This window comes from Grampus griseus, assembly GCF_964374135.1.
Source record: "Grampus griseus genome assembly, chromosome: 20".
Classification (NCBI taxonomy): domain Eukaryota; kingdom Metazoa; phylum Chordata; class Mammalia; order Artiodactyla; family Delphinidae; genus Grampus; species Grampus griseus.
The window spans coordinates 17237967-17250385 of NC_139014.1; the positions used below are offsets into that span (position 1 = coordinate 17237967).

At 49.9% G+C, this 12419-nt stretch overlaps 1 protein-coding gene across 2 annotated transcripts; it reads right to left on the reverse strand.

Moving 5' to 3' along the window:
- Positions 1–1941: 1941 nt before the first annotated feature.
- On the reverse strand, positions 1942–6387 carry HEXIM2 (HEXIM P-TEFb complex subunit 2). Of its 2 annotated transcripts, none has more exons than XM_082680116.1 (3): positions 6305–6387; positions 5382–5493; positions 1942–2934 (listed from the first exon to the last, which is right to left on the reverse strand). In XM_082680116.1, exon 3 carries the CDS (start codon positions 2854–2856, stop codon positions 2146–2148), a length of 711 nt encoding a protein of 236 aa, XP_082536242.1. In that variant the 5' UTR covers positions 2857–2934; positions 5382–5493; positions 6305–6387; the 3' UTR covers positions 1942–2145. The 2 variants fall into 2 exon arrangements, with proteins under 2 accessions (XP_082536242.1, XP_082536241.1); XM_082680115.1 differs by having other exon boundaries at positions 6215–6362.
- Positions 6388–12419: the final 6032 nt, after the last annotated feature.

The following is a 12419-nucleotide window of genomic DNA, read 5'->3' on the forward strand; positions in this document are numbered from 1 at the left end:
CACTGACTCTTCACTGATCCCTCTCGGCCCCTCCTGACACTCTCCCATCCCACACCCTTCTCCTCTGGTTTTGTTTTTGTTTTGCTCCTCTGTTTTCTTGCCCCATCCTGGGCCCCACCAGCCTTGGGAAAATGAACCCACCTCAGTGTGACCCTGACCCAGAGCCCTTCAGCCATTGTGTGTGTGTGTGTGTGTCTGTCTGTCTGTCTGTTGGGGTTGCAGCAGCTTTTCTCTTTCCAGGCTCCTCAGCTCCTTGACCAAGAAAGGCCAAGCTCCTCACCTCTCCCCTCCCCCGTGTGCAGCTCCTGCCTGCTCAGGGATACACCTCCAGCACCCTCTCCCTCGACGCTGCACCCACAGCCCTCCCCCACACTCCGGCAGCCCTCTGGAATCTCCTCTCCCCTCCTAGTTACTTTTACACACACACACACACACACGCACGCACGCACGCACGCACGCACGCGCGCGCCTCCGGGTAAACAACCTTGTCCTGGCCCTGGCCCTCCCCTCTCCCTCCAGCTCCACGCTGAGGAATGCAGCAGCTGGGAGGCTGCCTGCACCCTGCCCAGGGGCCTTCAGGTCCCTGGCTAGCACCCCACAGGGGAAGGCCGGCCTAGGGCCAGCTTTCCTGGAATCCAAAAGCCGCTTCCTCTCTGAGCCTTGGGTTTTCCATCTGCAAAGTGGGGACAATCTTTCCTCTAGCCCTTCCTGACAGAGGTGTGTGGGATCAAAGGGGAGGGGGCTAGGACTCCCAGCCAGGGTTGGGTGGGGGGAGACCCCAAAGATGGGAGATTTTGCTCTCTTAAAACCCATCCCTTCCTAGGATCCGTTCTGGCCTTACTTCGCTGTAGAAGACGCTGGAGAGGTCTGGGTGTGACAGGGCAGAAATGAAAGTTGTCCTGGCAACACACAGGATTTTTCAACATTTCCATCCCAGCGGCTCCCAGGCCTGAGCCCTTCTCTCGCCCAGTGTGGCCTGTCAAGATGAGCTCTCCTGGAACCGAGGTTAGGCCGGGCCCGCCAGGCCTCTGCCCCTCCCTGTGCACGGTGGCAGAGCCAATACAGGCTCACTGGTGAGTTGACTAACTTCCCCTCCACCACCGCAGCCTGACACTCCGCAGCACAAGAACAAGAGACAAGGTGTCTGGGGAGAGGTGGGTCTGCGTGTGAGGGGCGTGTGAGCTCGCTTCAGAGCCCAAGACTGCTGGTGGGTTGGTGGCATATCCGGGCTGACTCAGCTCTCTATCAGACAGACAGGTGAGGGGCTCACCTCAGAGGGAATTAACCACACAGGTGATTAGGCTAAAAGCAGCAGGATGGCACCCCGAAAGCCAAGCCTCCGGCTCTGCTAAGGATCGATCCCCTGTCCATCCAGCCTTGGGCTTATTTTCCATCAGGAGAAAAGTCCCCTTGAGCGCTTACTTGTAAGCGCTCTTCTAGGAGGTCAGGGGGCAAACCTAACCTCCTGCCCAACCCCCAGCTGGGTGATGGGAGGCTGTCAAGCACAGAGAGACACAAGGCACCCAGACCTTGTCCAGCCCAGCCATCTACACTGTGGGGAGGACAGGGAAAATACAGGGAGCCTGGGAACAAACCCTGAAGAAACCCCTGTACTTGGGCCTAGCCCTCTCCCCTCCCGGGGGAGTTCCCAGGTCCTCACAGCGATCTTGCATCTTAAGTCAGGCTCTGGCTGAACCTGGTGACTCCTGACTGAGACCCCTCCCGCCTCTGCCTTCCCCTCTCTAAAACCTTCAGAGCAGTCTGATGGCGCCCAGATACGTGGAGCAGATTTCAGGCACTCTGGAGACGCTGAGAAGCCCCCGATGCAGGGGTCTGCTGTCCTCCCAGGCTGGGGGCAGCCCCAGGCCTCTCTGCGATGGAAGTGCTTTGATTCTCAGAGCAGCCCTAGTGAAATCAATGCTAGCCACTCCCAAGTGATCTCACCAAAATCATTTAATTCCTTTGTGAAAAATAAGATGACATCAAAGAACAAACTGTGGAAATGACAAGATGGAAGCCGGAACCTAAATTAGCTGTTCTCAGGGGGCGCAGAGGTGCTGAGACCTGCCTCCTTGAGACTCGGCTGGCCTGAGTGTGTACAAAACGGGACCTTCTCCTTGGGTCAGCCTGGATGGGGGGGCACCCCTAGGTGCCCCGCTCCCCACCACGGCGGCCACCTTCTCGGTTCCACATCTCATTCTCCTGCCGAAGCCGCTGGTTCTCCGTCCGGAGCCTCTCTACCTCGGCGGCCAGCTCCTCCACCTGGCGACAGGGCTGCTGGCTGGTGCAGCCCCGCAGCTGCTGCAGCCTCCTCGTCTCCTCCTCGGCCTGCGACAGCCGCCGCTCCAGATCCAGGTAGTCGCGCACCAGCTCCTGCTTGCTACGGCCCTGCAGGCTCTCAGTGTGGTAGCGCTCATAGGCCTCGGAGAAATCCCTCTGCTGGAACTCCCCATGGGCTCGGCCCCTCGAGTCGCTGTCCCCGGCCTCACTCTCCCCACTGGAGCCTGGGTGGGAGGCCCCTTGGGGCACATCCAGGTTGGGCTCCTCGGGGTCTCTGTCGTTCATCAGGAACTGGGTGGTATTGTAGGGCGCCACGGGCTGGCCTTTGGCGAACATCTCCTCTCGGACCCGGGAGGCCCGCTGGCTCTGCCTCTCATCCCGCTGTTGCTTCTCGGCCCAGCTCAGCTCCAGGTAGGGCCGCCAGTGCCGCTTGCGCTTTGAAGGCCGCCGGCGGTGCTTCTTCCGTGCCAGTACGGCCTCCACTGAGCAGCGCCCTGGGCTCTGGGCCCGGGGACCCCTACCGTTCCAGCCTAGGCCACTGCCGGGAGGATCTTCCTCCTCTGAGTGGCTCTCCATCCGGGGTGTCAGGGGCAGGGAACCTCCAGGGTCATGAGGCTCGGGGGATGTTTTGGGGCTCCCAGGAACACGAGAGGTCTAAAGAGAGAGGAAAATGGAGGACAGATCACAGATGGCCCGTCCCATGGTACAATCTTCTGTTCATCCAGCCTGAAGCCGACCTGCCTACACCCAGCTCACTTGGTCCCTCTCTAGCCTCGCACCTTCTACAACCATTTGTCTGTCTCTGGGCTTACCTATCTGCTGTCTGTCCCCCAACCCTCCCCAAGCAAACTCATGGTGAGAGCCAGAATCTTGCCTGTGTATTTCACTCTGTAATTTCAATGCCTGAAACAGCACCTGGCACAGAGCAGACATTCAATAAATACTCTTTGAAATGGGATGGGAAGCGGCTCCTGATATATTATTGGTTGATCAGAAGCCCAAACGGCGCTTGCTCTTCCCTCTTTCTAGAAAGCTTATCTTTCAGACAGAGCTGGTTTCCTTGCAAGTGGCCTGTACAGTCCCCCAGAGCCCCCCATTCAGAAAAGCCCCACGCCTTGCTTAATGCTCTGCTGTCATTGTCTTGAACTTCTTAGTAATTTTTGAATCAAGAGCCCTTTGCACTGACCCCACAAATCATGTTGCCAATCCTGCTTCCAGCTACTTGCATAACTGATTCTTTTTCATCCTTTAGGGTTAAGTTCCGATGTCAGCTCTTCAGAGAGGCCCTCCCTGACCACCCTATCTAAGTAGCCCCCATTCCCCTTCCCGGTGACTCCCTGTCATGTGACAGTTAATGTCCCACTTAGCATTTAGCACATTACCATTTACCGCTTGTCTTTCTCCTAGAAGAATGTGTCGTGTCTGTTCAGCTCACCACTGTGTCGCTAAGCATGGCCCAAGGTGAGTGTTCAATAAATATATGTTAAATGACATAAGCCCAGAAGTGGGGGGGGGGATCCAAAAGATATTGGAACATGACACTCTCGCTTCTGTCATTCTAGGGTGAATGGAGTGTATTTATTCCAGGCAAGGTGGTATCACTCTTCTACATGAGGGGCAGGAAAGCACTAGGGAGAGGAAGGACCAATCTCCAGTCTGTAGCCCAGAGAATTCTACACCTTATCTAAGAGGCGGAAAGGATTCTGTCAAGCGTGCGTGTGTTCAGGGCATCTGTTTATCTCTGCCGTGGTGAGGGTGGAAGTACTGAGTCTGGGGGAGGAGAATGAGTTGCTGGAAGTTTGTGGTTTGGTGAATTCTAATAATAACCACCACCACTGGCACAGTGTTTTATAATGTTCAACACGGTTCAGAGACATCTGAGCATGGGTCTACACGAGTGTAGGGAGTGTACTGGGGGGTGCATGCAGCCCTGTTTAAGAGTCTACACGCGTGTAGGGGGTGTACTGGGGGGTGCACGCAGCCCTGTTTAAGAGCTGGAGGTGTGTTAACGTGCGTTTTGGAGACCCCAAAGTTCTCTTCATAATTTGGGATGGGGTACGTTGGAGTGTGTGTACGTGTGTGTTGTTTGTTGTGTTGTATTGTTACTTTACCTGCGGGGAGAATGTCATAAAGTAACAATACAATCAAGAGTGACAGGCCTTGTCACCACCAGTGTCTTGGGCCAACTGAGAAGACCTTCTGCCCCACCCAGGAAGAGGCAAGGCCACTGGAAGTCCGAGGCAAGGGGGCTTGCTTCGGTGCGCACAGTCATTCACCCGTTCCCAGCCCCCCACCCAAGCCAGCCCTGCCCCTCAGCCCCACATGCTGTCTCCCTCCTGAAGGCTTGTCCCCTTTCCACCATCACCACTATTGCAGATAAGCTGTGTGATCCCGGGTGAGTCATCTGCCCTCTCTGAACCTTCAGGCCCTGACATGCCATGAACTCCAAATTAAATAAATCTGGAAAATTTACTGGAAGTAGCTAGGTAGGGTGGATCAGAGGACTAGAGTTCCCTTCTTACCTACAGGGAGCTGTGGACTAGGGGAGAAGAATGGGCAAGGTGGGGGCCGGTGAGAGAGAGCATAGGGTGGGAGGGTTTGGGCTCCTGTTGCCAGATCAGAAGGTGACGTTCTCTGAGGGCATGCATTAGATGTTCTCTGATACAATCTGTCTCTCCCCTCTCTCCTGGGTGATTTCCTACCCCCTAACCTCCATCCTAAATTATGAACCGATGGCTCAAACTCTTCCCCCTGCTTCAGACTTGGTTCACAGCCTAGACAAAATGCAAGGCAGTGTTTAAGACGCTAAGTTTAAACCCTGGGTCTTCTGCTTGCTGGCTGCATGATTCTAGAAAAGGCATGTCAGCTCTCAGAACATCAGCTTCTTTGAAATGGAAATAGTAATTTCTACCCTGAATGGCTACTAGGATTTCATGAGATAGCGCAGAATTAAATCTGCCATATTGCTCAGCGCGTAGTGGGGACTCATTTAAAAATACTGGTTTTCCAAATCCACTAACACATCTAAGACAAGAAGCCGGGATCCCAGTTGGCAGGGCCCATGCGCAGGGCACTCAGGTGGTTGGGAGAATGGGGCTTACCTTGGCCTCCTCCAGGGCTGCTGGTGACTCTGTGTTAACAGTTGGTCTGGTTTGGAGTAGCCACCTTCTTCTGTTCCAAATCTTTCAGCAGATGCCTTTTAACTAGTGACACCTGCTTTAAATAATAGAAATCTAAGTCCCGAGGGAGAATTTTCAGGAAGACTCTGGCTACCCAGCAAATTTTTACCAAGTCAGCGGCAGCCATTTTGTAGCACCAGACCTGCACACCCTCATTTTCAAATGAAGGGCCGCCTCCAGCCTGGTTTTCACACCTAACGCCAGCAAGGGGTCAAATGGAGATTAAGGGGCCATCTCCCCAGTCCTGTTCCTCAGGCCCCAGGCCAGGGCTTACATCCTATACTCTTCTCCTGAAACTCACTGAGGCAGGCTGGCAGTTAGGAAGCTAGGCCTAAGCTTTGTTCCCCCAGCAACCAAAGAGGGGAAAAGACTGCCTGGGGAGGCGAAGACACAGCAATGACCTGGACAGGCTGGGAGTGGAGTGGGTCGGTGGCTCCGACAAGCCCGAGGAGGAGTCCTTTCCCCACTGCCTCCAGCGGCCCCAACCTTGACTGCAGGCCCCCACCTCCTCCCCAGGCTGGGCTCCAGAAGTCATCACCTCAAAACACACGACTGGGCCCAGCCTGGGGCTGAGGCCTTTTCACCTACAGGGCCTGGCCTGCCTCCCTCCTTCTTCTCAGGATGGGAAACGGAGGAAAGGGTAAGAAGTCTTCGCACTACAGGCAGCTGGGAGGGAAACCCAACAGGGATAAGGAAGGATTCCTTGGAAGAGGGGAAATGATCCGGGAAGGAGATTTTGCAAAGGCGGAACTGACCTATTTGCTGTCAGGGGCTATGCACAGGACTACATCTGTGTGTCTTTCTGTGCGACCGCCTGTCTGCAATTCCCAACGGCTCAGCCCTACCTCTTGCTGCAGTTGCTGCAGCTCTGGTCAAGCCGCTCAGGCACTGAGGTTGGGGGAAGGCCCCCCACCCCGTCCTGGCAGCGCGGTGCCTGCTGGGGATTGTAGTTCTTCTAGCTAGGGAAGGCGGATCAAGATCCTGTAATTTCAACAGACACACAGAAAACTCTAAAACCCATCTACCCTTGCGCGAATGGCGTCCCGCGCTCTCCGATGCCCCTTTGATTGGTCCACTCGCCTGCCAATATTCCCTTTTTCGTCAACGATTAGCTGTGCGGAAGCACAATCCAACCGCCCCTCCGAGCTCAATTAAAGAGTTCATTGATGGCGTTAATCTTTACTGGGCAGAAAACAGATCCGGCTGAGAGGGGAGGGGCTTGGACGCGGAGGGATCCTCGGCCCTAGAGGAAGGCGACGAGAAGGATCGGTGGCCGCCGCCGCCATTTTGGGCTGGGAGGAGGCAGCGGAGGGACTCGCTGCGCAGTGAGAGCACCCCATGGGGGGTGGTCCGGGCGCGGGGAGAGGCCGGGCCGAGTGGGCTGCCTGAAGTGGCGGCGCCGGGAGACGGCGGGGGGTGGGACCGGGGACCGCCGGGGGGGTGAAGGTTGGAGTCTCTCTGGCCGGGCCCGGTCCTCAAACCATCCCGGCAGCCCCGCAGCCTCGCCTCTCACAGAGGGCGGGGTTCTTGGGTAATTACCGCGTATTTCCCGAGACCCCAGCTGAGTAGAGACCGGGTGAAATGACTCTCCTTTGCTCTTTCCACGGGGGCGCAGATCCCGATGCCGAGCTCCGCTAAGTTCTTTCCCCACCCCCATGCGGCCTGGGTATAGCGGCGAGGCCCGGCGTAGCGGGAACCCCCACTTCGATGGGCGCCGCGGGGGCGGGTGGAGGTCGCAGCTCCGACTGCGCGTTCCTCTGGCGTGGCAGTCAGCTGGAGGCTCCGAGGGCAGAGAGCCAGGTGCACCCACCATCTCCCCCCGTACACCAAGGCCATCCCGCGGCCAGGTCTGTGATCAGGAACAGCCTTCCTACTGTAGCAACCACTAATTCTCCCCAGGGACCAGCTAGATCGGGGCACGTGGAAATCTCTGAGCGCTCTTGCCCTCGAGATCTCTCCTGTCCAGCCCCGATTCTCTGAACGACCTGACCTCGCACGTCGCCAGCCGCTTTGGGAAACTCCAAAAGTGTGCTGTTCCACGTCTCTTGAAAGTTTACACCAAAGGGGTTTGCGCTTTTGCCCTTTGCAGAGTTGGGACACAAAACAACTTGGAGTCGCCACGGTTCTGGGAATAAACATAGAGTGGCCCATTTCGGATGCTTCAGGAACATCTGTTTGCATTTTGAAATCTGAGCCATAACTTTTACCAAAACTTTTGGAGATGGCCGCCCTCCTAAAGGAAAAAACGAACTAAGTCCAACGTAGTCTTTATAAGGCTACAAATTCTTTCCAGTTTAAAGAACTTTTCTCCCACAGACGAAACAAAATGGGGGAGTATTTTGCCACTGGTGCATTGTTACTAGGGAATCTCTATTTTGAAATAACAAGTAATTGAAAGTCACTTCTGTGGATCCCAGATGGCCACCAAAATAGAAATTGCAATTTTGAGCTACTTCATATATGTGGCGTTTGGGGGAGCAGGGGAAACCTACTTTGAGAAAATAAACACTCAACCGTATAGCTGTAGCAGCTTCTTAAGGATTGAAGTTTGATGTGAAATTCTTTTCTTGAATTGCAGATGAAACCATTTTGTTTCTTACTGCTTGAAATCTAAATTCAGAGAGATTCATAGGTCAGGGGTAGCTTAATGTTGCTAAAAGGTCAGTTGAAATTATGCCTAGGTAGACTCGGAATTAGGAGAGTGACTGGGCGGTGAGCTTTATCTTAGAGGGTACCTTGTGATGCGTCTCATTGCTGATTACAGATGGTCAAATCGTTCCGAAGCATTTGGCCTTAATAGCAAAGTTTCTTCAGAACTGAAGCCCTGTTCCTCCTATTAATAAAGTGATTTTTTTTTTTTAAGTTGTAAGAGTGACAGTTCCATAGCTTTAACTGTTTTCTCCCTTTGCCCCCCATATGTTCTCAGAGAAAGTCTTAGAACTGGATTGCAAAAATACGATCACCTTTGACTCAGGTTAATCTAAAATTTGAACCACTTATCCTAAATAAAGCTTCAGGACACTTGATTGATGCTGTGGGTTGACTTGGCTTATGTCATGTTCACTTCACACTGTTGTTCAGATCAAGAGAATATGCCAGTTAGGAAAAGCTGACACTAACTTGGTAGGAGTTAAATAGTTACAGCTGAAAGGGGCTTTAAAGACTATCTTTGTGGTTCCTCTGTCAAGAATTTAATGGCGGAGGATCTCAGACTGTGATTTATCCTCCATTGTGAAGTAATCTATAGTTAAACCTTTGGAAGCTACTAAGTGGAGAATACTACTGTACCAGGTGCAGAAATTTGGTACTTGTTTTTAAAGATGAAAGTTTATCATATTTAAGGTTGACCCATAAGCTTTTCCTTTCCTTGATAAGAGAAGTTGGGAGTAAAATCAGTTCATTTAATGGTCCCTTGGTTATCTACTGAGCAAAACACAGCACTGGAAGTTAGGAACTCCCAGGTTCTATTTCTGTGTGTGCTACCACAGATTTGGTTGGCTTGGCTAGAGGCCAAATCCTGAAGATGAGGCCAAACTGGCCGTTTTGCTGCTGAGTCTATTGTTGTCTAACTTTCGACTAGACCTTCAACTTCCTCCTCAGCTCTCCTCTTTCAGATGAGTTGCTCTGTGGTTTATGACAAACCCTATATGCCTCAGTTTCCTAATTTGAAAATGGTATCAATGCAGCCTCCCTCATAAATACCTTGAGTAACTACTCTTCAGTGGCCATGTAAACATTTACTTGCTCTAACTTCGTTACTTGGAAACTTTAGGACTTCTGCTTCAAAGGTTATTTAGGGCATTTGGGAGGCCTACCTTACCAAAGTGTGGCCTTGGTTGCCATGGGCCATCCAAATAGGTTGAACGAGGGTCAGTCTCAGGGTACCAAGCAGTTGTTACCGCAAGTCCTGGATGTTTTACGTCTGCCTGATGGCCACCTCCTGGGAGTAGTGGCTATGCGTGAGCAGCATTCATTGACAGAGGTAGGAGTAGTTCTTTGCAGCAGTCCTCCTCTTCAGGATGAAGATACTTGCTTCTGAACTATTTGATTTCCAGTTAGTTTTTTACTTTGTTTAGCCCTCACCATCCTCTTTGTCTTTTCTCTTTTTAAATTCAAATGTTTGCTCTTTTAAATGCACTTTTAGTAAGACCCAGAGAGGAGGGTAGAACTAACCTCCTAGACATTCCCCTCCATCCTCTGGTTGGTCTTCTGCCTTTGACTGAAAGTTGTCCTGGAGGTATCCAGGTATGCAGAATTGCGTGCTTAAAGCCAACTTCAGAACTTCAGATCTTCTCTGACGCTCTGGAGTTTAGGACAAATTCTACTCGGTAGTTTACGAGAGCAGTGATGCTGTCATTTTCTCAAATTCTTGTGCATGGAACACTCTACAATTCCTACATTTTCCTTCAGGAATATCCTTTTTGATCACCGTAGATCCAGGGCTTTTTAACACTTCACACACAGTCAGTGGATGTATCAAATAGAATATGCCTTCAGATGAGGGTTTACAATACGCTTCTGAATTTTTGCTCTTTTTGGAAAATTCTAAGCCAGATGTAACTGCTCTTGGTGCTGTATTGAGGGAAAGAATCACACTAGCTGTTTCAGGAGGCTTACCAACAGTTCCTGGTACCAGCTCAACCATTTGAAAGAATTTTGTTGGTGTGCAGAAGTTTGTTAGTAAACTACTAGGATTATTCCTGCTGTTACCCATGTTACATCATTTGTCATAATTGGACTGCCTCTAAGTAAAGCCCAAGAAAAACTTCATTCAGGAGGATTTGTGAGAGCTGTGTTATTGATCTGTCTGAAACCAGCCTTTGTTTTTTCAACAAGAAATGAAATGAGGTTGTATGCTTTCCAGCATTCAAGGACAAGTGGCAGAAATTGGCCAAATCGTGAATCTTTGCCACCTAGACCATATATTTTGTCTTACTTACAGAGTATGACTATTACCCTTTGGTAAGCAGATCCCACTCTTCAGGGCCTGAATTTGACATTTTCTTTTAAAAATTAGTTTTTATTTCTAGCAACAACCATTTACACTTTACACGAGAAAGGATAGTGGAATTTTATTCCAATAATCTTGCTTGAGAAATGTGAAAAATCATTTAAAAGAACTCACAAACTCAGGTGTACTTAGGTACAAGTACAGTGCTATTTAACTCTAGCCAGCTTTTCTGTCACACTGTTGTGAATATTTGTTTCCTTTCTGGTGGTGTAAGTGGGCAGGGGGACACCTGTAGTACATTACCTAATATTTGACTAAACATTGGTTTTCTGAAGGTAGACTATTTAGTTGTGGATTTTGTTTATTTCTGTAGATTCCCTCTTTGATTTCTCTCACTTTTGAAGTCACTGGGTTAAAGTATATTTATTTATATTTCCCCAAGCAAAGGATTTTTATTTTACTCTGAACAAAGTGAAAATTAAAATACTGATCAAATGGGCAACTGCTCTGGTCTTAAAAAGAACCAATAATGATACCAATGGTACCTTACTTTTGGATAGCCTATTTTCATGCTGTCTCCTTTAATCCTTAACAGCAGTTATGTGAAGTAGGCACGGCCCCATTTTGCTGATGAAGAATTAGGCTTAGAGAGTTTAATAAGAGATGCGTCCAGGGTTGTACCGCTAGTATTTGTCAAAGGTATAACTAGGAACCTGGTTTTTGACTCCTAGTCTGGTCTAATTTTATAATGTTTCCTCTCTTTAGATACCTAGTCCATTTTTCAGAACTAAACCAATCTGGAGCTCCTTGGCTTGTTCCCCTGCAAACTGAAATCTAAAGGGCTCTGTCTCTTGAGGGTCACTTTAGGTTATAGGCTGGCCCAAGAAAAGTTTTCCTTACTCAGAGGAGGATTAAGCAGTCCAGCCAGCTGTCTCCAAAATTTGGGAAGTGCTTTGCCCTGGCTGGATATCCAGGCCCCAGTATAAGAAAGAGAACTGAAATTGCTAATGTGTAAGCATGATCTTTGGAGCAGCTCATTTACAATGTTTAGCAGAAAAGCCTTTAGTGAAAGGCTAGAGTGGACTTGAGGATCAGTTGTCATGATCCTGTTAGTATAGGTAGTTCAGAGTCTTTTCTCTCTGCCCTTAGAGCAATATGTTAGGTGTTTCAATGTAGAAAGTGGTGATAGAAAACTGAAATTTTGCACAAATCTCATCATTCTAAGAGCATAAATGCAATAAATGCAGTAAAATGTCGGTGCCTTTGAAAGCAAACTTCAGACAAAGTTGCATATCTCAAGGTAAATCAAAGTAATTTATGACAGTTACTTAAAGCTAAATATTTATATATATTTTTAAGACTGGATTGAATGTCTCCTAAAACTTACACTTTTTTCCTGATGATAAATGCACTAAGAGTCTTTCTAAGACTAATAGTCGGGGAAACAAGATGGTTATATTTAAATCCATCTTGTTAAGTAAGAAGAGTTTCTGAAATCAGAGGTCATCACTGCTGCATCCTATATAGTTCAGTCAAAATGAGGCTTCTGCTGTGCACTGTAAAGGCAGAGGGCAGTGTTGCTGCTTCTGGGACTGCTGCATGACGTCATGGCAGAAGGAAAATTAAAAACACAAAAACTATTTCAAAATAGACTTTTAATGTAATTTTTAGGCCAAAGGAAAAGCTGATCATACATCGTCTCCAGTGGACCATCTGCCAGAATAGGGCCAGCTCAGTCCAGCTTTGAAGGCCCTGAGTCAGGCTTAACTGCCATAATTTCCCTTGATTCATGGATTTGTGTTGCTTCTCATGCATCATAAGGTGCATTTCACTCTTGACATACCCACCACCTCCACTACTTCATTTAGCTGCAGAAGCAAGCTTCCCAATGGGAGGTTTTTTCCCAAGGGTTCTTAACCTTCAGGGAGTTTGATAACTTCATGTTCTCTCGAACCCTCGCCCCAGAAAAATGTACACATAATACAAGTCTACATAAAATTGCATGGGGT